Raw genomic sequence first — 24,956 nt, forward strand, 5'->3', positions numbered from 1 at the left:
CAGTAGGTGGGAAGGATGTGACAGCAGGTTACACATATACAGTATATAGCAGTGTAGAGGGACACATATGACATAGTCACATGTGTATCACCACATGTTGTTTTACAATGTGGTTAACATAGGTGAGTAATATGTCCCTATACACATTACAATGTCCACATCTGTGTATCAATGGTGGCAACTGCAGTACTATGTCTTCCTAGGAGATCCTTTATCTGTAGCACTTACCACATTGTCACAGCTGAGATACTTAGATATCATACACTTAATTGGCAGAGGCATGTACATGTGTGTAGTCAGTACTTACCCCCTTGTGGCTGCTGTGCTGCCCTCAAATGCCCATCAAACTCAAGGTAGGCCAACACCGAAATGCAGGCCATTAGGGGGGTCAAGGTCCGATGGGCACCTCTCCCTCCTTGGAGGACATCTGCAGCTGGGCCTCTGCGGTCTTCCGGGCCCAGCGTCTTAGGTCCTCCCACTGCTTCCTATAGTGAGTGCTCCACTGGCTGTGGACCCCTGGGGTCCACACTTGCTTGGCAATGGCACCCAGAGCCTCTCTTTTTGATGGGCATTGACCTGCATAGATGACACAGACCAAAGGAGAAAATTATGTACCCATGCTCCATGCCAACAGAAGTGGACAGAACACTTCAGTCACAGCAAGTAGGCAAACATTTCCATCCTCTCAGTTCACACTCATGCACAATTTAGCATCTGCAGGCAGCTCATCTGTGAAGTGGTGTCCCATACAACATGCATGATCAGTGCCGGGTATTGACTACACACATATGACCAGGCCACATGATTGTCCACAACATGGAGTGTCAGCAAAACCATTTCTCACACCATCGTTGCTGTCCAAACTGCAATGTATGCTGTGTATGAAGGAAGTTAGGTTACACACTATCTACCATGTAACACTACTGTGTGCCTGCCTATGCACATGTACACATTTCCATACAACCAGACATGGTGGCAAAACCTTCACTACTTTACATTTTAGGTGCACCATCATATACCCCAACTTTCACACATTGGTATTGCATTGGATCACCTGCTCCTCTGGTGCACCATATAGCTGTCCATAAATGGGAAGAACCTCCTCCACAAGCTTGCCCAGCTCTTCTGGGGTGAAGGATGGGGCCCTATCACCTGAAGGATGTGGCATGATAGCTCCCAGAGGCAGTACAGAGCAGCTCAGGTAGTGGAAGTCTTGCTAGCAGCAGTGTCAGGAGTCAAGTGAGGAATACTGTAGAATATGATGTATGAATTAGACATAAAATCATTGATCTTTGTGATCAGTTGGAGCCAGATCTGATGCCTGCCTGCCATTCACAATCCAAGTAGCATACCTCCCATCATTCAAGTCACATCAGTGCTACAGTTCCTCGCCACTGGGTCCTTTCAGAATATAATGGACGTAACTGCAAGGATGTCTCTGCCCATGTTCAATCTGGTTTTGAAGGATGTACTGTGTGCATTGTTGAAACACCTGGACAGCCAGATCAGGCATCCCCAACATGCGTATTTGGCCTATGTGAAGGCAGAGTTTTATTCTATGGGACACATTCTATATGTGGTTGGAGCCACAGATGTAGCCTTGGTTTCTCCCAGTGCCAATGAACAAGTATACTACCACTCCATCAATGTCCAAGTGGTGTGTTTGGCAGAACGGTACATTTCATGTCAGTGCAAAGTATCCAGGATGAGTCCATGATTCCTTCTTCATATGGTTCAGCAATATCCCACTGGTGATGACACCACTCTACACAAAGAGGGCCTGACTGGCTGGTAAGTCGGGGGTTTGACATGTGTGTTTGCAAAGTTTAGCTCCTGCTATCACAAATGTGCATGTCCTCGATATATGTTTGTGTTATTCTACCTATTCCTTACAGGGGACTCTGGCTATCCAAACTGTCCTTGGTTGTTGACACCAGTGAGGTACCCAAACATGCCAAGGGAAGTCCGCTACAATTAGGACCAATGAAGAACAAGGTATGTTGTTGAGCGGATGTTTGGGCTCCTGAAGGCAAGGTTTGGCTGCCTGGACATATCAGTAGGGGCCCTCCTCTACTCACACAACAAGGTATGTCAAATAATGGTTGCCTGTTGCATGCTCCATAATCTTGGCCTGAGACGTCAGATGCCATTCATACCAGATGAGGGGGAGGCAGCAGAACCTGTGGTTGGAAATGCTGATTTGCCAAGTGACGATGAGCCAGATGAAGATGAACCTGGAGACTTCAGGGCGGATCTCATCAATCATTACTTCAACTGGCTCATGTAATGTGATTTCTTCTTAACAATGAGATTTCATTTTGTGACCTAGATTTGATGGGTAGCATGTCACCTCCTTTTTACTATCATCTGTGAAGTCTTAGGTAGCTCCAATGCCAATGAGTGAGTTGTGCATGCAGATTGTAATTTTGTATTGTGTACAGAACAGAGTGGTCTACAGTGTATTTGTTAATGCACATGCAAAGTCACACTTGTGAACATGACTTGTCAGAATTGATGAATGTTTTCTGCTATGTCCTATCCCGAATCTCTGTCAATCACAGATTTGCTGAGTTTCTGTTTGGCTCATCATCCTTGGCAAGTCACAGATAGTGTCAGGGGCAGATGGGAATTGCAGCAGATATGAGAATTAGACTAATTGCCATGAGTATGTGGAGAGTAACTAACAATGGCCAGACTGTCAGGACACTGGGGTGGAAGTGTGTTTTCACATCAAGATGACCTGTTTCGTACTGGAGGTAGTCAAATGATGCCATGTGTGTGTGTGACACATTTGAAAATGTTGAACCATAGCCTCTACCATCACAATGACCTACCTTGTACAGAGCTGTCAGAATGTTCCTACTTTGCAGACCAATGTACATTTCTCTGTGGACTGACATAGGTGAGTGGCAAGCCTACAAGTATGTGACCAATGTAAGAGAAATGGGGTATGAATATTAGGAAGCTAAGGTATGGGTATGTGATAAGGCTTTACCTGGTGACACAAAGGACCAATGTGTATGCCTCGTGGGTTGTAAGAAGACTAACATGTCCCTAACTTCTGTATTCTGTCGTTTAGTAGTATATGACACCTAAGTAGACATTCTGATATTAATGTCATTACTACTCTATCTGCTGTTTGCAAATCTAGCAATAAATGTGTGTAGATGTAGTACACTCCTGTTTTGGATTCTGTCCATGTTACAGTCCCAATGTAATGAGTCTCCTTCTGATAGAGTCCACATGTGATGTCCATAACAAAAGTTGTACAATACATAGGGACATATTGGTACTAGAGTTGGCATGCATAACAGTTGTACATGGTTGATAAATGACACTTAGCCAGGACCTGTGTTTAAGTGCAATTTATTGTGGACAGTAAAACAATGTGTGTGATTAGTAATGATAAAAACCACAAAGTAAACAGTGAATGGTTCAGTCATGGTGGCTGAAAACATCAGGGTAGCTGCTACACCATTAGGAAACTCAGCCAGTGTCCTTGCACTATAGGAAAATTGAGATAGGTTTTAGAACAGTCAACAGGGTGTATCTGTAGCACACAAGGGGAACCAGCCAGGAGAGGTTCAGTTTGGTCCTGGCATCTGCTCCTGTTGGATGTCTGGGTGGACATCCACATTTGCGGAGGGGTTCCTCTGCTACAGAGGGTGGGGTGTCTGAGGCATGTCATTCACCTGGCACGACCTCACTTCCACTAGCAGCTACAGATGTTGAAGGGCCCGATGACTCATTACTAGTGGAAGAGGCCTGATGTTCTGTGGCAGACCTACTCAGGGTAGTGTTGATGTCCCTCAGCATCCCAGCAACGGAAGCCAGGGTGACATTTTGTGCCTGCCACTACTGCATGGCTTCCTGGTGGTTGTTCCTCTGCAGCTTTTGAATTTCCCCCAACATGGCAATAAATTGGCACATCATGCCTTGGGAACTTTGGTAGGCTCCCAAGACCTGGGAGATGGTTTCCTGGTCAGTATTGTCCTTTTGAGCCTCCATCCTCTGGCCCACAGTTTCCCTCCCCCGCACCCAACCCCCACATGCCTGTGCCCCTGTCACAGTATGTCCACTCCCAGTGGTGGCAGAACCATCATTGTCAGGGGTGACAAGAGGAGACTCAGGTACCTCTACTTTGGGGCACACAATGGATGGCACAGTCCTTGTGACACAGGTTTAGGGGCGAATGGGTGCCTGTGATGTAGCTGAAATAGGGCTGGGAGGAGACAATATGGGCAGGGCTGACAGTTGTTGACTGACCAGGTGTCCCTGATGGGCCAGCTTCATCCTCAGTGTCCACACACCCAGGGGTGTTGTCCTCACTGGGGCCTTCATCCAGAGGGGTAGTGACAGTCTCTGGTATCCTGTCCATGGTGACAATGGCAAGTTAATCTGTGGGAAAAGTGGAACTTAGAGTTGCTGTAAATGATACTTCAAGTGATGCTACTTTTAGAGTACTATTGATGTTGTGTGAGATGCAGACAGTGCCTTAACATGGTCCCCAGAAATGACAATGACAGCTGCTGCACAATCTTACTTAGTACAACATGAGACTGTAATTTCAAAACCATACATCATTCTTAAAGCTGTTAAACTACGTTGGTAGTGACTGAACTGCTGATACCATCTTATGTTGTCTGATTATTGGCATGGGTGTTCACCTTTGTTGCCTAGTGAAGTGTCTGGAATGATACATGGCACAAAAAAGAGCTGTACAATGCACAATAGTGTCAGAGCAGGGACACAGTATGGGAGTAAGCAATAGACCTTGACCTGTGTCTGGATGTACTGCATTTGCATCCACTTTGGCATCTAGATTTGCACCCCAGGTGAGTACTTTTCAATATTAGGTATCTTTATTCTAAGATCATTAGGATTGGGCACTCAGCTATAGCTGTGCTTTGCTTGTGATGATAGTGGGAGTGGGCCATTGCATTGCTGTCATTGCCATAAACTATTTCACACTTGAACATTAAAGTTAAAGATTGGTTAGATTGGTAGTTAGTTTCACATGCATGACATCTCACATTTGCTGCACTGTTCAGGTTTTTACAATGGTGGGATATTGCATTCTGGGAGTTGTAGTGGTATGAGTTGCCAGTACTTCATGTGCCATTTCCAAGGGCTGTGGAGCTAGGTGAGTTTAGTGGACATACGGCATGTCAGAGAGGGGTATTAGGACATTGGGACAGAGGTGTATTGGGTGGTATGTTAATTGGGTGGGATAAGGTGGTGAGGGAGCATGCAGGACATAATACTTGGGTGAAATGGGTTTTGTGGGGACTTACCCGACTCCACTCCCACAGGTATTATTAACAGGCCCTCAGGATGCAGTATGTCCACATCCGGGAGGATGTGGGGGTACATCTCTAGTCTTTATTACCGCCAGCTGGTACCTTGATACCATGAAACATACCTTCTCCCTGAGGCCGTTCCACCTCTTCCATATGTCCTCCCTTGTGCGTGGATAGGTGCCTACAGAATTGACTCTGTCGACTATTCTTTGCCACAACACAATTTTCCTGGCAATTGATGTTTGATGGACCTGTGCTCTGAACAGGTGTTGCTCTGCCCTGACAATTGTGTCCACCATGACCCTCAACTCATCCATGAAACATGGGTGTTTTGTGGGAACATGGTAGTGGTGGTGAAGACGCTGTGGTAGTGTTCAAAGAAAAAGTCTGCAGAAAAACGTAAATGGTGAGGTGTACGTACTGTGATGTGAGTGTGTGACAGTTGTTGTGGATTGTGTGTGGTAGTAAAATGTGTGTTGTGTATGTTGTGCAGGTGTGGGATATATGTGTGATGAAATGTATATGGATGCCTATTGATGGTTTTTCTATATCTGAAAAATATTTTGCTTGTCTGTGGCTGTGTGTGGTATTCTACTTGCAAAGGATTGTGGGTTGTGTAGGGGTGTATTATGTAGTGTAGTGTGTAGGTGTGTCAGGTGTGTGTCTGGTGTGGGGTATTCAAACTATCCAATGTGGTGTTGTGTTCAGTGTGATGTCAGTTGAGACCTCCGCGGTTCACACCGGCAATGGTTTCCCACCATGGAAGAACCGCTGTTGGGACTTGTGGATCGTAACCTGATCGAAGGATTTTTGTTGGGCTGGCAGCGCTGGTGGTGGGACCGCCTTTTTCTGTCCTCCAGTGTCCTGGTGGTTTCAGAAATTTGGCTGTTTTTGGGCAGAGTTCACAGTGTGACTCTTAATATGACAGTCGGATTACCACCGATATGGCGGTCTTTTGACAGCCGCCACCTCAGCGGTCTTGCCAAAAGATTGCCAAACTCATAATGAGGCCCTACATGTTTTATGGGTATTAGAGCACATGCAGTGGGCATTGCACAGCAGTGCCCAGGGTACAGACTCTAAAACCATCAATACAATTTAGCAGTACAATGGGGGTGACCACAGAAAAAAGACATTTTTTCACACAATAAATATGCAGCTTTCCATGTAATGGGGCTGAACAAACATGAAGTGAAAAAGGGAAACTCTAATGGCTCGTAACAATTTACAGCCTGTTCACAAGTAAGAAATATGAATTGTAAATATGTAACAGACAATCAACATCAATGAACATCAACATGTATTTTAAAAAAAAATGTGGGACATTAGTCTGGACTCATCTTCAAGCCTTGGGGCAAGTATAAAAAGAATTCATTAAACCATGTGCGTATTTTAATGCATCTGATTCCTGGAAGGGAAGAAAGAGAAGAAATACAAAGAAAAATATGCATAAACTAATTATAACTTACTTTTATTTCATTGATGTTTTGGTAATTAATGTGATGTAAAGAATTTCCCAATAATCATTATTATGATGGAGATGAACTTGTTATTGTGGAGCCTTACTACTTCCACTGGAAACCTAGTGGAATAAATGATTGGATAGTCATGAGATGCCAAAATGTATTCAACTGGGAATAGAAAATATGAACTGTTGGAAACACATGCTAATCAAATAGAATAATTAGTAACAGAATATATTTGAGATGTACCTTAATACAAAGACCAATGGCATATGCACTTGGTCAAAAGCAATAGATATGTTAGAAATATTGTGGCCTTCTAAACCCATATGGGTTTGAGTGGATTTGGTCCCATAACAGATAACAGGAAAACTGACTTTACATTTGTAAACTGAGATGGCATTTTGATTATTTTGGTGTTTTAAGACTAAGAAACATTTATCAATTTGTGTGATTCAAGCATACACAGCTTTAAGGATAATGACAAGCAAGTTTATATAATAAAATAATTCTTCAAATTGCATTGTAAGTAATTCTAGAATGCTGCTGTCATTCCTTCTGGGAATATACATATTTACATATACACATAATATATACAGTGCACTTTTCTTTTATATATATAACATTTTTTATCAACATTTGTATTTTGTGTTACAGGGAAGACCAAGTCCAGGGTCTGAATTTCCTGCTTAGAAGTGGAGTGAACATAAATGCTCTGAATGAAAAAGGGAAAAGGTATACATTTTGGAACAAGGACTAATGTTTGAACTTGTCTAAACCATGCTGCTACCATCACACTGGTAATATGCTACACTTCTTTTATGATACTATTCAAGACTGTATACTAAAACATCTTACCTCCACCATTTCCCTGCACCATAGCCACACCAATCTCCAACTCTATCCTTCCATTACACCTATTCCCTTAATGACTCCCTAAAATGGTTTTCTTTTCTCTTAGTAACGTCTTCCCCACTCATCTAGTCACATCCTTTCTCTGCCTTACTTCACTTGATATACAACTAGAATATCTACTATAGATTATCGTAGAGCCAAAAAGATTGTGGCAAAAGAACTAAAAACCAAAATATTGTCAAGATATAGTGATATAGGAAAACATAGGCCTATTATACTTAACACCTCATATATGACCCTGTGGCAGGCACCACTGGGTAGTTATAGTTCCCCACATTTCCATAGGCAAAGCATTTTTTGGTTTGCTAATAACTTGGGCACTGTTTGAAGAATCTTCACAAAACCTTCCAAAACAAATGGTCATCCACTTCAGCAACGTCCTGGAACGATTTGGGATGATATGTCAAGTAGGGTGAGAGGGAAGGGGGAATCCCTAAACATGTTTTCCTCATGCAATTTTCAATATGAAAATACCTCAAGAACTGCTTAACGGAATGAATCCAAATTAGGCAGAAAGCGAGATCTTGGTCTAGGGACAGTGCTTTGTGTAATTTATGTAAATCAATTCAGATCTCCAGTTGACTGCCACCACACCAACAAAGATGTGGCGGCTGCCATTTTAGGACTTTGGAACTCATTCTCCTGTCCTGAGAAAAAAGATTTTAAAGCGTGTGGGGGTGCAGATAGGGATACCCTGTCCTTCTAGGCCTGGATGGGTGGGGGGGGGTACCAGAGTCCAAAAACAGTAATATCTTGCTTTAATCAGTACCGCACATCCACAGAGGATCTGTGAATTCACAGCACCAATTAAAAAGATAGCAGCCCCCCCTTTAAATCTGTGATCCCCATGGGGTCGGACAGGGCTAGGGGGATCAACCAAATGTTTTTTTGGGAGGGGTCATGTGGCCCCCTTTCCTAGGCCTTCTAGAGGCCCCAGGGACCCCATTACACAGGCTAGCCTGTTAATTAATCAGGAGGGGGTGTCATGGCTCCCTCTCAGAGCCTTTAAACGACCCATTGATCCCATCTGCTGGGGCCAACATGCTAATTAATGAGGACAGGAAATGCGGCCATGCTCCCTGAGCCACACAAGGGCCCTGAAGACCACATTCTGGGGCTAACATCTTCATTAATGAGGAGGGATTGAGCTCCTCCTCCCTGACCTACACCAGGGCCCCAGAGACCTCATCCCCCAGAGCAGAAACAACTTAAGTTGCTGTGGGTGCCCTGGTACCCACCAGGGACACTCACATCAATAGGAGCCCATGGGCCTTAAGGAGGAGCTCCAGTGTCCCTGTGGCACCTACTGCCTACCCTGCCAGCACCAAACATGGTGCAGCTTTAGCTGGAAGTAGTGGCTTGCGCCCCCCTGGCAGGAGCAGGTTTTTACTGCTCCTACCACACAGGAGCAAACCTGTGTTCCCTACCTGCAAGAGCTCATGTGGGGAGATAAAGTTCTCACTGCTGCACACTTGCAGGCAGAGAACTGCAGTGCCCCGGGATGTGGACATTCATTTTTTTTGTGCGGAATAGGTAATTATCTGACTTATTATTATGGGCATTGTACCCAACCTGAATTGTTAGTATACATGCCAAAGCTATCAAGTGTATTAATTTGATTGGTTCAATTGAAGTACCTCCAGACTAACATGCCCAGAATGCAGTAGAGTGCCAAACAAAAGGCCAGAACTGGAAATAATGACTAGGATGATGCGGAGTGAGGTGGCCGCCCGAGTGAGGTATATAATAACACATGCCTACATCATATTTCTAGGAGCCGGGTGAGTAGGAGCATCTACCCACATATTAAAGTCACCTAAAACAATACATACTGAAGCATTCAGAGCCAGAGGCTCAATAAAATTAGAAAACAAACTCTGTTGCCAGAATAAACCAGAATATTCAAAGACATTGGGAGGCATTAGTAGAAAGATTAAAAACAAGACAAGGTGCCCTGCTTTGAATACATTGTAATAGCAGTGCATTGAGTACATTGTAATAGCGGTGAAGTCTAAGGGCCTGATTACAACTTTGGAGGAGGTGTTAATCCTTCCCAAATGTGACGGATATACCACCAGCCGTACTACGAGTTCCATAGGATATAATGGACTCGTAATAGGGCTGGTGGTATATCCGTCACATTTGGGACGGATTAACACCTTCCTCCAAAGTTGTAATCAGGCCCTAAATGTTGATGATAAACAACTTCTTTCCCCCCACTTCCCATTTATTTCCACTTGATCAACATGACACATTGTAAACATAAGGTATGAACTGTTTGGGCCACAGCCACAAAAATAGTACATTTTAAAGATAGAATATGCACTGTTTGGGTCACGGCCTCACAAATAGCATAAACATGTTGATATATACTCAGGTGCTTGCTAAGTAGGGAAGAGCACAATTTGCCTTTCAGCCTACAAAAAACAAGTAGACTTCACTAATCAGCCACTAGCTAAATTGAAGACATTATGTCCAATCTGTTTGGTGACTGTGCAAATAGCGACAAACCTTTCCTATTTACACTGCTGGCTAAAGTGTGGGGACATGCACATTTTGGCATTGGCTGTGGGGGTTGCAAAGAAATCTGCTATTAACCTATCTGTTGGCAAATTATTAAGAGAGATCATGCTCTCTTTGGCTGTTGGCCATGTAAATAATAAAGTAAAGATCAGGAATTAAACTGCACTATTTACACACCTGCAAAATAATGCATGATTTTACCAACCACTTTGCAGATAGCAAAGACAGGTCACTGTGTTCCAGGAGCAATCCTAATATCAGTAATTCTGTACTGTTTGAATGGTAACTAGGCCAACTGAAAAGTATTTATTCTACACTATTTATACTAGTAAATAGAAAAAGAAATCACTTGAACACCAATCTCTGGCTAAAAATTATCCATTCCTTAGCATTCAACAATACTCCATGAAAACACAAAGGTTTTTCCAGTGTTTCCCTGGTCACTGGACAATTAGTAGAAAATGTCTGATATTTAGTGGCCATCAAATAAGTAACATTTGCCAAATCTCTTCGAGATACAGTAATATTACAAAATCTCCACTATTTATCTGTTCACCAGCTAAACAATACAATATCTATGTTAGTAACCTGGCCTCCATTTTAATATTAATGTTTCATTGCTATTTGTCCAGGTATTAGACATGTAGTGGAGAATTTCTGATGTATTAGCTGCTGGCCAGTATTACAGGATATATACTCAGTACCTGATTCAATAGCATATAATCTTTGCTCTTTCCAAAGCTGTTGGAAAAATGTGGCCAAGAGTTTATATCAGATATTCTGCATTGTTCATTAATCGGCTGGGCTAATAACAGAGATTCTGTGTTTCTTAGCAATCTGCCTGGTGTACAATTTTTTTTTAATATATATTATTCAGCCAATTTAGTAGAGAAACATCACTCTTTATCTGTCAGGATTGTAAGCAAAATATAAACTGTATTGTTTAACTAGTGTAAGAAATTGGTTTACTGGTTGAGAGGGGTGAAACTCTACTCAAATAGCAACCACAATCATTGTAAACCTTGTCAGGGTGAAGCAACAAGCAAACATCAAAATATCCTGTGCTTAACCCTCTGGTAGCTTACCACGGAAGCAGTCAGGCTTATCTTAGCAGCAGTGTGAAAAGTATTTATGCAACACTTCAAACAGTACTAAAGTGAAACACAACACCTGAAAAATCCCACACCAATTTAGAAACAGAGTAAAATTTAATAAATATTTTAAGACCAAAATGACAAAAATACAATTCGTAGAACAGGAGATGTGCGAGATTTACGTGAAAATATCACTACAAAGCACAATGCGCCAACTGTGGTTATGTGTGGGCCTGAGCAGGATTCTTAATTCCACTGCTGGAATATGAGGAATTTGGTAATTACACTTTACTTTTGTATTTCTTATAAAATCTGCAGCTCAGCCGGTGGATTTAAACTGCAGTAAACTGTTTCTAAGGAGGGATGTAAAAGGGAGCAGTCCCTCTATGATTAAAAATCACTGCAGATTAAACTTTACTCTGCTATGGTTTTTAAACATAGAGAGACTGCTCCCGCTTCCGGCCCTGTTTACAAAATCACTGCACAGCATGCATTCCCCTCTGCGATCTTGCATACTCTGCAGTGATCAGATGCTACAAAACAGTAAGCTTTATTAATTTTCTTTTTTTGGGTGGGACATGTGATAATATATTGTTGGTTTGTTACTATTTACTTCTAATATGATTTTGGCTATGTTTGAATTTAAATTGTAACATTTCACATATCCTTTTGGTTTGTTTGCTACATTTAAGGCCAGTTTGACTAACAGATTGTTCCATTCGTAGTTCTTGGTAGCTTTGATCTTTTTGTAAAGCTTCTATCAATTTGTAGAGTAGAGGCTGGGGTCTGCTTAGGGTGAATTGGAAGGTATTGTGCCATCCTTCTAATGAGTTGTTTGTTTTGGCTTCTTGTGCCAAGTTGTTAGACATTCCACCATGGTATTTGGGATTTGAGTTGGTGTCTGTGTCTGGAGCGATGCAGTCTTCTAACCTGAGTGTCTTTGAAATAGACCATTAGAGGACATAGGGCCTCATTTCAACTTTGGCGGTCCCACCACGGAACCGCCAAAGCCGCGGGAAGGACACCACCGCCATGGCGGTGGCATCCTCCCTCCTGACCTATTCTCGACGGTCAGTATTGAAATAGAGCATTCCTGTCGGTCCGATCAATGGGTATAGTGTCACAAGATAGCACTCAGCTCCCTTACAGGAGCCGAGTGCTAGCTCATAACACAGAAGGGGCCTACCAGCACCATTGGAATGTGCACTGTCTGCAAAGCATGGGCATGGGCAGTGCAGGGGCCCTCCTGTGGACCCCAACACATCCTCACTGCCAGCCTTTCCATGTCTGTGAAACTGCCATGCAAAGGCTGGCGGCGAGGGGAGTTGCGATCAGCCAGGCGGCACTGAGTTTAGCGCTGCCCTGGCTCAGGACAACTCTGACCGCTGTCATGCCGCTGGGAACCATGTTCCCAGTGGGGATGCCGGTCGCCTGGTGGGTCCACCTGCCAGGGTTGTAATTGGGCAGTCAGACCGTCCGGAATGTGGCGGTCCAACCATCAATGCAAGTTTGGCAGTACTCGGACCCCCACACTCCTTATGAGGCCCTACGATTGTTTTAATTTTGTTGGTAGAAAGGGCTTTCATTAGTAAATTGTAGTGGTTGACTACATCTGTGACAGTGAAATAGGCTAGTGCTATATTTTTTTAATTTCAAAAGTAGATTGGCTGTCAAATGTTCTACAGCTATTTGGACGTATCTCCATATATACTTTGATTGAAATGTTGAAATGATAGCAACAGTCCTTTAAGGCTGTGTGAGGGTGCATTTTTGCAATGGTTTGAGTCATGGCTTGCTCAAAGTCTATGATTATTTTTGAGGGGTAGTAGTTATTTGTTTTTTATGGTTTAAGAGGTCATAAAAGGTGCTACTTTGTTTAGTTGGTAAAAGGGCTGTGGATAATTGGGTTGTTGGCTGACTGAGTTGTGAGCCCTGGTTAAACAACTGCCTCAATCCCTTGCAGGGTGAACTAAATTAACCTGTGCTTAACCCTGGGTAGCTTGGCACAGAAAACAGGCTGGCTTGATTTAGAGGCAATGTGTTCATTATTTAAGCAGCACCCAACCAGTAATAAAGTGAAAAAACAACACAAGAAAAATCCCAAACCAATTTAGTAAGATAGAGTGCATTTTAAATATTTGATACCAATATGACAAAAATCCAATTGGTGGAGCCAGAGCTATGATTTTTTAAATTTTAAGGTTCAAAATTGCCCATAAAAATTGAAAGCGCAAACCACGCAAATCTGGTTGTGCAAGACCAGTGCAAAGTCGAAAGTTGAGGCCAAATGTAATGGAGTGCGGTTTGGATACAAGAAGTGGATTGGGCCCGGTCCACACTTATCTTTGAACTTAAACAGAAAATGTCTGAAAAGATAGCAGTTCAGCAGAGCAAAGCTAAAGGAGCGTCAGAGTAGGGAGAGTCATCATTGAATGGCTGTGGATTTTTACCTTCTGACTTAGTTGTTGAAATGGAAGTTGAAAATCTCCAGCGGGGCGAAGCAGAAGGCTGAAGCTGAAGACAGTTCCCGAAGGGTGGGTACCCCTTTGATAAATGACCGCTGAAACAGATTAGCTGCTGCGGAGAAGAACATAGTGGGAGAGGCTGGAAGTCAATCCGATCAGTGATACACATCTGGTGGATAGGTGCGGAGACTGGTCCCAGTCCCCTTTGGGTTCTCAGAGCACTTTTGGCCAACTTTTGACCTCAGTCTTGGAAAATGGTCATCTGGGCACATTTAGCACAATAACCAAGGGTCCAGGAATGGATGGAGACATCTTGGTTGTTCAGGACTCACTCAGTCTGGGTTCAGAGGCAGGTTCAAGAAGGTCTGAGCCTGTTATATTCTTGTGGCTCTGAAAAGGAAGCCAGCAAACTAGCCCATGACTTCACTTCTGGAAGCTCTGGGTGCCAGTGTAGATGCAGGCTGGTCTCTGAGTGTTAAAGGCAGGCTCCAGCCAGCAAAGCAGTCCTTACAAGAGCAGCAGCAGTCTGGCAGAGTACACAGAAGATCACAGCAGCAGACTCCTCTGAGAGTCCTTCCAAAGGTCCAGGAGTGAACTAAATTATGGGTCTGATAGTCCTATTTTCATTCCGTAATGCCCAGCTCCTCGAAGGTGGGAGAAGTTCCTGTAAAGGTTCTTTGAAGTTCTTTTTCTGTCTCTCCTGCCCTGGCTTCAAGCTGGCTGCAGTAAAAATACATAGTTGTTAGGCCTCTTGTGAGGGGATAGCACACAGTCTTTTCAGGTGAAAATGGAGCTGTGCTCTGAGCCACCCTCTCACCCCCAATCTGGCCAGTTGATGGCCCACTGAGGCTCAACTAATCATACTATTATGTTACTGCCTGGGTGAAATTCACATAGTCTACTTGTCAGCTACACCCAGTCATGTGACTCAAAACAGGCAGCAGGCAAAAAAGGGCTAAGGGGTGGAAAATGCCAACTTTCTAAAATTGGTTATTTTCAAAATTGTAGTGATAAATCTGACTCTACCAATAAAGTGAGTTTACCAATACAATTCCATAGGTTCCATCGGTACCAAACATGAGACGTCTACCTCCGCTAATTTAAGAATTACAGCTTATTAAATGTAATAATTATTATATAGTAACCTGTCCCATGGGCTACCTAGGGCCTACCTTAGGTGTATCTAATATGAATTAAAAGTGGAGTTTAAGGCCTGGCAAATGGTTTTAAAGTCCAGGTTGAGATAGCAGTATGACACTGCATCCAGGCTGCAATGGCAGGACTGGGACATGTTTCAAAGTGTTATTTGAGTGGGTAGCACAATACGTGCTGCTTGGTGTACGGTATACTACTCTACAAGGGACTTACAAGTAAATTAAAGATGCCAATTAGGTATATACCAATCAAACCATGTTTAAGGGAGTGAGCACAGACACTTTAGCACTAGTTAGCAGTGGTAAAGCGCACGGAGTCCCAAGGCCAACAGAAGCACAAATCTATCAAACATTGGAGGCAAGTAGCCAAATCATTTGGGGGAAGACACCCTAAGGCTGACCGGCCTAACATGGGCATATATTAAAGGGATATTTGTGTTTTGATATTCACCATGTATGGTATATATCTGTGTTAATAGTTTGGGACACATTTTGAAGGCCCCATCCATCATCAATGCTTGATATTGGCTACAGTTAACTGCTGAAGAGAATATTAGGATTAGTTTCATTATTCAGGTTGTCACGTAAAAGGAAAGGTTCCTCATTATGTGTAATAGTTAAATGTTCAGATATGTGTATATCTTAGTATCTTCTAGGGATAGGTGTGGTATTTATGGTGGCTAATCGTTCAGGTATATATATATATGTTTTCTTTAATGGTCTGGTGAGAGAATCTGGCAGAGTTTACTCGTCTTGCAGTATTTGTCATTTTTGAAGTATACAGTTGGTATTATTGTGCCTTTTATTGTTGGTTTAATTGTTTTTGATTTATTGGTTAAAGTTGTTTATAGTTTTATTGTATTGGTTAGTTTAGTTTATATATATATATATATATATGCATATATATATATATATATATATATCTATATATTAATATTTTTGTTGGTGTTTAAATGTTTGTAGTTGCTGCTAATATTTTTAGGAGTTGTATTCTTAATATTTCAATTATATAATTTATTGGGGTGTATGGCAAATATTGTGTTGCTGTAATATATTTCTATTTTATATAAATATGTGTATGACATGTTTTGGTTTTATTTGAAGTAATTGTTTTAAGCTTTTTTTGCCCATAATATTGTAGTCAATATTGTGTGAATTGATATTTTTGACACATATATTTATGTAAGCGTGACAATATTTTTGTTTCATATATTGTTGTTTTTGCTATAGGTAAAAATCGAGGGTTTTAGCAATAATTGTGTTGTGGATAGATGTGGTTTAATAGTTAAGTACAGCAAATAGGAAGTGAATATTCTTAGGATTGATATTTCATTTCAGATGTTTTTGTGTTTCAATATTGTATGCATCGATATTATGTCACTGATTCTTCCAAGGGTCCAGGACTTGGGTGACACCAGTTGGGAGGGCAGGACTCACGGTTTGCCTAGTGATTGGTTCAAAGTTGTTGGAGCCTATTCTGTCCCTGATCTGGGGGCTAACCAACCATCCATTGGAGTCACTCTGGTGGCCCTGGGTTCAAGATGCAGGTCCAGTCCTTCTCACTTAAGCAGGTGGGCAGCAGGTCAGAACTACATGGAATCTCATGGAGTTTTCAGGTAACTCTGTGGAATTCCATGGAGTGAAACTCTGCGAGTTTTGCCCAACTTTAGTTACCATCTCCTTCAAGGTGTTGGTAAAATAGTAACGGTTTGTAACATGAATTCTGTAAAATCACTATGGTGGTCATTACAATCCTGGCGGTCGGTGTTAAAGCGGCGGTAAGAAATTTGCAATTGCAACCGTGGCGGAAACCACCAACAAAGACAGCCGCTTTAACTCTCCGACTGCCACGGCGGTACAAACAAACAGTGCAGCGGTCACCGCCAACAGACAGGCGGGAGACAATGTACCGCCCACACTATTATGACAGGCCAATCCGCCACCTTTTCCGGGGCGGATTCACCGCGGATAAAAACACAGCGGAAACAGGAATCCCGAAGGAACGAGGACGGCATGGACCCGGAACTCCAAATTCTACCTGCAATAGTCTTCCTGCTCCTCTACCAGGAGCACGAACGCCGGCGGCGAAGACCACGGTGAGTACTGCACCTACAACACAGGGGACGGGGATGCAAAAAACAGGGACACACACATGCAACACCCCCACCCTCACCCACTACAACACACACACTAATGCATATCAATACATCACAGTTACACCCCCAAGCCCCCCGGAAAGAATGCAAAGACAATAGAAAATGAGTGTAACCATTGTAATATATTAAAAGCAAGTAGGCAGAAATATATATATACACCATGTACATAATATATACCAAGCATAGTAGTCCAGGTAGTGCTCTAAGAAAGTCAGTGGAACACTGGGACCACACGGTATGGGCGAGGCCCACACAAGATCCCCGACCATGACGGAGAGAACACTGCAGGGGCATCAGACAGCAACTAAACAGGCACCTCAGGGGGAGGGAAGGGGGGGCACCTCAGCCGGTTGAGTGCACAACGCCAAATCCACGAGGGGGCCACATGCCCACTGTTCCATCCTGGGGAGTGAAATGCCACAGTCTCTCAAGTCTCTACAGTGGGTGGGTTGCCCACTGTTCAATCCTGGGGAATGCAAAGCCACAGTCTCTCAAGTCTCTACAGTGGGTGGGTTGCCCACTGTACAATCCTGGGGAGTGCAAAGCCACAGTCTCTCAAGTCTCTACAGTGGGTGGGTTGCCCACTGTACAATCCTGGGGAGTGCAAAGCCACAGTCTCACAAGTCTCTACAGTGGGTGGGTTGCCCACTGTACAATCCTGGGGAGTGCAAAGCCACAGTCTCTCAAGTCTATACAGTGGGTTGGTAGCCCACTGCCATATCCTGGGGAGTGCAAAGCCATAGTCTCTTAAGTCTCTACAGTCAGTGGGTTGCCCACTGTTCAACCTGGGGAGTGCAAAGCCACAGTCTCTCAAGTGGATAACAGTCACCACTGGTCCTAGAGGGGGCATGATGCCCAGAGTGCTTCATCCTGCTAAGGACTCAGGTAGTGGATGACAGTCTCCACTGGTTCTGGAGGGGGCATGGTGCCCAGAGTACTTCATCCTGCTAAGGACAGAGGTAGTGGATGGATCTCTCCACTGGTTCTGGAGGGGGCATGGTGCCCAGAGTGCATCATTCACCCCGTGACGGACTCAGTTGCGTCAGTGCCCTTGCCGCTCATGGGCCAGCGGTGCTTGAGATGGCGGTGCCCTGTTCAGCGGTGCTTGAGATGGCGGTGCCCTGTTCAGCATTGCTTGAGACGACGGTGCCCTGTTCAGCGGTGCTTGAGATGGCGGTGCCCTGTGCACCGCTGCTTGAGACGGCGGTGCCCTGTGCAGCGGTGCTTGAGACGGCGGTGCCCTGTGCAGCGGTGCTTGAGTTGGCGGTGCGCTGTTCAGCGGTGCTTGAGTTGGCGGTGCGCTGTTCAGCGGTGCTTGAGTTGGCGGTGCCCTGTTCCGAGGTGCTTGAGGTGGCGGTGCCCTGTTCAGCGGTGCTTGAGATGGCGGTGCCCTGTGCAGCGGTGCTTGAGTTGGTGGTGCCCTGTTCAGCGGTGCTTGAGATGGTGTGCTGCATTGCAGGGCCTCAGCTGCTGGCAGTCCTTCATGGCCCAGCGGGGCATGTGCTGGCGGTCCTTCATGGCCCAGTGGGGCTTTTGCTGGCGGTCCTTCATGGCACAGCGGGGCTTTTGCTGGTGGTCCTTCATGGCCCAGCGGGGCTTTTGCTGGCGGTCCTTCATGGCACAGCGGGGCTTTTGCTGGCGGTCCTTCATGGACCAGCGGGGCTTTTGCTAGCAGTCCTTCATGGCCCAGCGGGGCTTTCGCTGGCGGTCCTTCATGGCCCAGCGGGGCTTTTGCTGGCGGTCCTTCATGGCCCAACGGGTCTGGCGGTGGCCTCCTGGGCAGGTGGGTTGGTGCTGGCGGTGGCCTCCTGGGCAGCTGGGCTGGTGCTGGCGGTGGCCTCTTGGGCAGGTGGGCTGGTGCTGGCGGTGACCTCCTGGGCAGGGTACTGGCGGTGGCCTCCTGGGCAGGTGGGCTGGTGCTGGCGGTGGCCTGCAGGTGGGCTGGTGCTGGCGGTCCTGTCCTGGGCAGCGGGGATGATGGCGGTCTTCTCTGCTGTGCTGCTCTTCCCAGACTTGCCGGGTTTCTTGTGGCCCTTCCCCACCTTGGAAGGTGTCACAGCTGACTGCACACTCCCACCGGGACCCCTGGAAGCGGCTTTGGTGGCTGGAGTATTCCCCCTCTCCCGCCGGGCACTGGCCAACTTCTGATGCTTCACAGGTGGGGGTCTGTCTGTGCTGTGGCTCCGTGCCACACTGGCTGCCCTGGTGGCCGGTGCACTCCAGATTCCGGTGACTACAGGCACCACTGGTCCCAGAGATGTTGTGGCTAAGGTGCTAGTTCAGGACCTAGGAGATGGACGTGGTGGGGGAGGTGTGGTAAAGAGGGCAAGGGTGGACAGGAAAAGTTTTTGGGACACACTGGGATGGGTAGCTGGAGGGGGTTTGGGAGTTGAGGAAGAGGTGGTGGTTGTAGGAGCTGTACGTTTGGTGACTTTGGTGAAGGTGCATGCGCTGGAGGCTGTTGTGAGGTGGATGGCTATTGGGTGGGTGTGTGCCTGCGTTTGTGTATCTTTGGAGGGGGCGTCACAGACATACTGGGAGAGGACACAGGGAATGTGTGAACGGTAGTGGGGGTGGTGATTGCACGTGAGCGGGGTGTGGTGGTGGGTGTGCTGGAGAGTGACGTAGTGACTATAGAGGTAGTGCATACAGGTGTGAGTGTAGACCAGACTGGGAGGGAGGAGGGGGACACAGTGGAGGCAGTGGATGTTGGTGTGTCTGCATGTGTGTGATGCTGCGTGAGTGCCTGTGGGATGTGTGGTGCTTATGTTTGCCAAGGCTTCCCTTGTGCGTTGACGTGTGTGCATGCTGGTCTGTAGGTGTGTTTGGGATAGGCTGAGGTACAGGGGATTGGGTCTGGGTGGAGGAAGTTGGAGGGGGGAGGCTATAGACAGGGACAATGGCTGCCATCAGTGCTGAGGCCAGAGTCTGAAAAGCTTGCTGAAGGGCCGCCTGACCAGAATGAATGCCCTCCAGGAATGCATTTGTTTGTTGCAACTGCCTCTCTACACCCTGGATGGCATTCAAAATGGTAGACTGCTCAACAGTGAGGGACCTGAGGAAGTCAATGGCCTCCTCACTGAGGCAGCAGGGGTGACTGGGGCAAGGGCTGAGGTGCCTGGGGCGAAGGGGATGCCCGCCTTCCTGGGTGAGCGGGCACGGGGCAAAGGCTGAGGAGCTGCTGGGAGGGCAGTGCTGGTGGGGGGGTGGTGGCTGTACCTGTAGATGCGGGGCACAGATGTTGCCGCCACCACAAGGGAGCTCCCATCAGAGGACAAGTCTGTGTTGCTGGTGTCAGCTCCTGTCCCCGCCGTGGAGCTCCCCTCGCCCTCCGTCCCACTGGTGAACTCTGAGTCCATAGTCTCGCCCTCCAGGGCCATGTGGGATGCAGCTCCCTCGTGCTCCGGTGCTGCTGCTCCTCCGCCTGATGATGCTAATGCACACAAGAACAGGGAGACCACAAAAAGGGGAGGACAACAGAAGAAAGACATGTTGAGTGCATGCATTACCACTACCGTTGGCGGACACGACAGACACAGAAACCCCCTCCACTACGCCGCGCTCATGGGGTCCACTATTCAATTCCTGGGAAATGGTCTACAAGGCTATGGACGACATCTGCACACATAGATGACACAGGGGCATGACTAGGTGTAGTTGTCACTCTACAGAGGTGGGGTGGGGTGCCACATGGCCTGCCTTACGGAGGGGCCTTGCCTACGGAACTCGCCCTGGCCTAGGGAAACCCACAGCCCACCTCCCCCACCCAGACACCTCCACTGCGCGCAAAGTCAGCAGAATGAGAGTGTACTCACCCCCTTGTGTCTGCTGTGATGCCCTCAAGCGCCCATCCAATTCCGGGTAGGCCACCGCCAGGATCCTGAACATCAGGGGGGTTATGGTGCGACGGGCACCCCTCCCACGTTGGGAGGCCATCCCCAGCTGAGCCTCCGCCGTCTTCTTGCTCCAGCGGCGAATGTCCTCCCATCTTTTCCGGCATTGGGTGCTCCGTCTGTGGTAGACCCCCAGGGTCCGGACATCCTTGGCGATGGCACACCAAATATATTTTTTCTGGTGGGCGCTGACCTACATGAAGTTTACAGGGGAAAAAGAAAAGTTATTACCAACTGCACCGTCAAATTGATAGGCCCCCATCTCTACCCCTGCCATGTGGCACATGCATTCACCGTCTTTCATGCACGCAGCACTCTCCCCCCTTCCTTCTTACATCCAGCCCTCTCCACACAGGCATAGCCCATACAACATGCTCCCTGTGTACTTACCTGTTTGTCTGGAGGACCGTAGAGTAGCGTGTACTGGGGGAGGACCCCATCCACGAGCTTCTCCAACTCCTCCGTTGTGAAGGCAGGGGCCCTTTCCCCAGACACACGAGCCATTGTCTCTTCCAGACCGAGGTCACAGCAGCACTTGCAGTGTAGGTCCTCTCCCGTCGAAGATCAGGTATCGAGTGATTGAACAGATAGAAAATGGCGGTCACGTCCGCGGCGGTGCGTACCGTCACCGCTGGCGTACATCGTCATTGGCTCCTGGGACCCCTAGAGTCCAATGATAACCAATGCAGCATTGCGCCGCGGTCTTCGACCGCCTACCGCGACGGTGTACACCGCCAGTGCAGTTACCTCACTTCCCATTGTCCCACTTTACAGGTCAGGCAGCCGCCATTTCAGGGGTCACATTGGCTTCATTTTCAACTGCGTCACACACACATAGGCCTAGACTCTACACACATACAGGCCATCTTAATGGTGTTCGGTGTAAACTGTGTGTACGTACCGCTGAGTTGGTTGACTCTGTGCTCGATGTTGTCCTTTATAGGCACCGTCCGCTGTGACATGTGAGGAGATGGTGGCATCCTCTGGTGTACCAACCGTTGGTGGACCTGTCGACAATGGAGGAGCGACATGTGATTATCACATACAGGCTTGACCGTGCCACAATCCAGGAACTGTGTACCCAGTTGGAGCCAGACCTGATGTAAGCAATCCGCCATCCCACAGGAATCCCCCCTCAAGTGCAGGTGCTGTCAGTGCTCCATTTCCTTGCAAGTGGGCCTTTTCAAACAACAGTGGCCATAGCATCAGGGATGCCCCAGCCTATGTTTTCCAAGGTATTGTCCAGAGTGTTGTCTGCCCTTCTGAAACACATGCGGAGCTACATCGTTTTTCCTCAGGAGAAGGATTTGCCTACAGTGAAAGGTGATTTCTATGCCCTGGGACACATCCCCAACATCATAGGTGCCATTGATGGGACCCATGTGGCTTTGGCCCCCCCCCACAGGAGTGAACAGGTGTTCAGAAACCGGAAGAGTTATCATCTTAATGAATGTACAGATGGTATGTTTGGCCGACCAGTACATCTCCCATGTGAATGCCATGTTCCCTGGCTCAGTGCATGACGCCTACATCCTGCGGAATAGCAGCATCCCTTATGTGATGGGTCAACTCCAGAGGCACTGTGTGTTGCTATTAGGTGAGCACCTGGAAGCAAGTCAGTGGGAATGGTTGTCTGGGGATATCCCTACAGGTTAGTGTGTGTCTAACAGTTGTCCCTCGCCATTTGCAGGTGACTCTGGTTACCCCAACCTGTCATGGCTACTTACACCAGTGAGAAATCCCAGGACAACGGCAGAGGAACGCTACAATGAGGCCCATGGGCGAACTAGGAGGGTGATCGAGCGGACCTTCAGCCTCCTGAAGGCCAGGTTCAGGTGCCTCCATATGACAGGTGGGTCCCTATTCTACTCACCAAAGAAGGTGTGCCAGATCATCGTGGCCTGCTGTATGCTTCACAACTTGGCTTTGCGACAACAGGTGCCTTTTCTGCAGGAGGATGGTCCAGATGGCGGTGTTGTGGCAGCTGTGGAGCCTGTGGACAGTGAAGACGAGGAAGCAGAGGAAGAAGACATGCGCAACAGGGACTCAGTGATCCAGCAATATTTCCAGTGAGACACAGGTAAGAGTACAGACCTGCCTACTACATGTACTTAAACACTACTACCTCTCTACTGTCTGTTGTTTTCACCCAGTGTATGGTCACTGAGTTGTCACTTTCCCTTAAGATTTCACAGATGTGGGTCCCACTGTGTGACATCTGCTTAGATTCCTCATGGACTAGAGCTGTGTGACATAGGTATGTTGACATTACAATTGAAAGAGCATTTTGTCACTGTAATTGCTAATACACTATTTCGAAATCACAGACACACTCCAGATTGTTTTGTGCTTTAAGTGTGTTTATTTAAGTGGTCATTATTGGAGGGGGTAGTGAAATGGTGAGGGGTGATGGTGGAGGAATGTCCATGGCAGAGTCCAGTCTATTGGCCTGACAGGTGCATTGCCCATATGGGCATAAGAAGTGGAGCTGGGGCAGTTTAAGTATGGACAGGGTGACAAAGTGGGACAGTAGGATGACAATCAGGGTGTTCTCATTTCTTGGCGGGGGTCTTGGCATCGTGCTCTGTCTTTGTCCTGGATCTCAGGGACCATTTGCGGGGTGGTTCTCCCTCTGCAGGGGGTGGGGTGCTGGTGTGGTGGTCCTGTGGCGGGCCGTCCTGTCCACTAGCGCCGGCGGAGTTGGTGGGCAGTTCATCGTCCATGCTAGTGTCAGGGGCCCCTTGTAGTGCCACAGTGTCCCTCCTGGTGTTGAGTACTTCCTTCAGCACCCCTACGGTGGTGCGAAGGGTGGAGCTGATGGTTCTGAGTTCCTCCCTGAAGCCCATATACTGTTCCTCCTGCAGGCGCTGGGTCTCCTGAAACTTGGCCAGCACCATTGCCATCGTCTCCTGGGAGTGGTGGTAGGCTCCCATGATGGAGAAGAGGGCCTCGTGGAGAGTGGGTTCCCTTGGCCTGTCCGCCCCCTGTCGCACAGCAGCCCTCCCAGTTCCCCTGTGTTCCTGGTCCTCCGTCCCCTGGACCGTGTGCCCACTGCCACTGACCCCAGGTCCCTGTTGTTGTTGGGGTGGTGGGTTATCCTGGGTTCCCTGTAGTGGTGGACACACAGCTGATTGACGTGTCCTGGGGACGGAGGTATGGGCCCGCTGGGTGGGTGCTGTGCTGGTTTTTCCAGAGAGGGGAAGGTCTGTGGTGGGCTGTGACTGGGTGATGGGAACCGACTGTCCCGAGGTCCCTGATGGGCCGGGCTGGTCATCTAGATCCAGTTGGACAGAGCTGCTGTCATCACTGTGGGCCTCTTCTGTTGGTGGTGTGGACATGTGTGGACCCTCCTGTCCAGTGACGTTGGGTAGGGGTATAAAAGGATGGTTATTACATCTGTGTGTGTCATGGTGTGCAATGGGTGGGTGACCGTGTACCCCAGTGCTTGCATTCCTGTGTGGGACCTTGTGTTATGATGGTTTAAGGGGGTGTATGGGTATGTGCAGTGGGCATGCTTTAGTGATTGGTGTCCATGCTTTGTTGTTACATGCAGGGCTTGGTGTTGGGATGGGTGGTTTGTGATGTTGGGACATATGTGAGGAGTTGGGGTGCTGGGGGTGAGGGTGAGGGTGGGGGTATGTGCTGGCATGCAGGTAGGGTGGGGGATGTAATAATTAAGATTTGTTTTACCAGAGTCCATTCCTCCACCTACTCCTGCGAGGCCCTCAGGATGCAGAATGGTCAAGACCTGCTCCTCCCATGTTGTTAGTTGTGGGTTGAGGTGGGGGTCCGCTGCCAGTCCGCTGAACCGCCTGGTGGTGTCTTGAGACCACGGAATGCAGCTTCCCCCCGTAGGTGGTTCCACCTCTTCCTGATTTCCTCCTGATTTCTTGGGTGCTGTCCCACTGCGTTGACCCTGTCCACTATTCTTCGCCATAGCTCCATCTTCCTTGCAATTGAGGTGTGCTGCACCTGTGATCCGAATAGCTGTGG

The 24,956-nt window shown here is 47.1% G+C and overlaps 1 protein-coding gene across 1 annotated transcript in view; it reads left to right on the forward strand.

The window, feature by feature from the left end:
* Positions 1-24,956, forward strand: part of LOC138287166 (uncharacterized) — a 110,285-nt gene that overhangs the window by 59,551 nt on the left and 25,778 nt on the right. The window contains exon 4 of the mRNA XM_069227527.1: positions 7,421-7,498. Within this exon, the coding sequence (XP_069083628.1) occupies positions 7,421-7,498 (78 nt within the window). The remainder of the gene's footprint in view (positions 1-7,420; positions 7,499-24,956) is intronic.

This window comes from Pleurodeles waltl, chromosome 4_1 (genome assembly GCF_031143425.1).
Source record: "Pleurodeles waltl isolate 20211129_DDA chromosome 4_1, aPleWal1.hap1.20221129, whole genome shotgun sequence".
Taxonomy (NCBI): Eukaryota; Metazoa; Chordata; class Amphibia; order Caudata; family Salamandridae; genus Pleurodeles; species Pleurodeles waltl.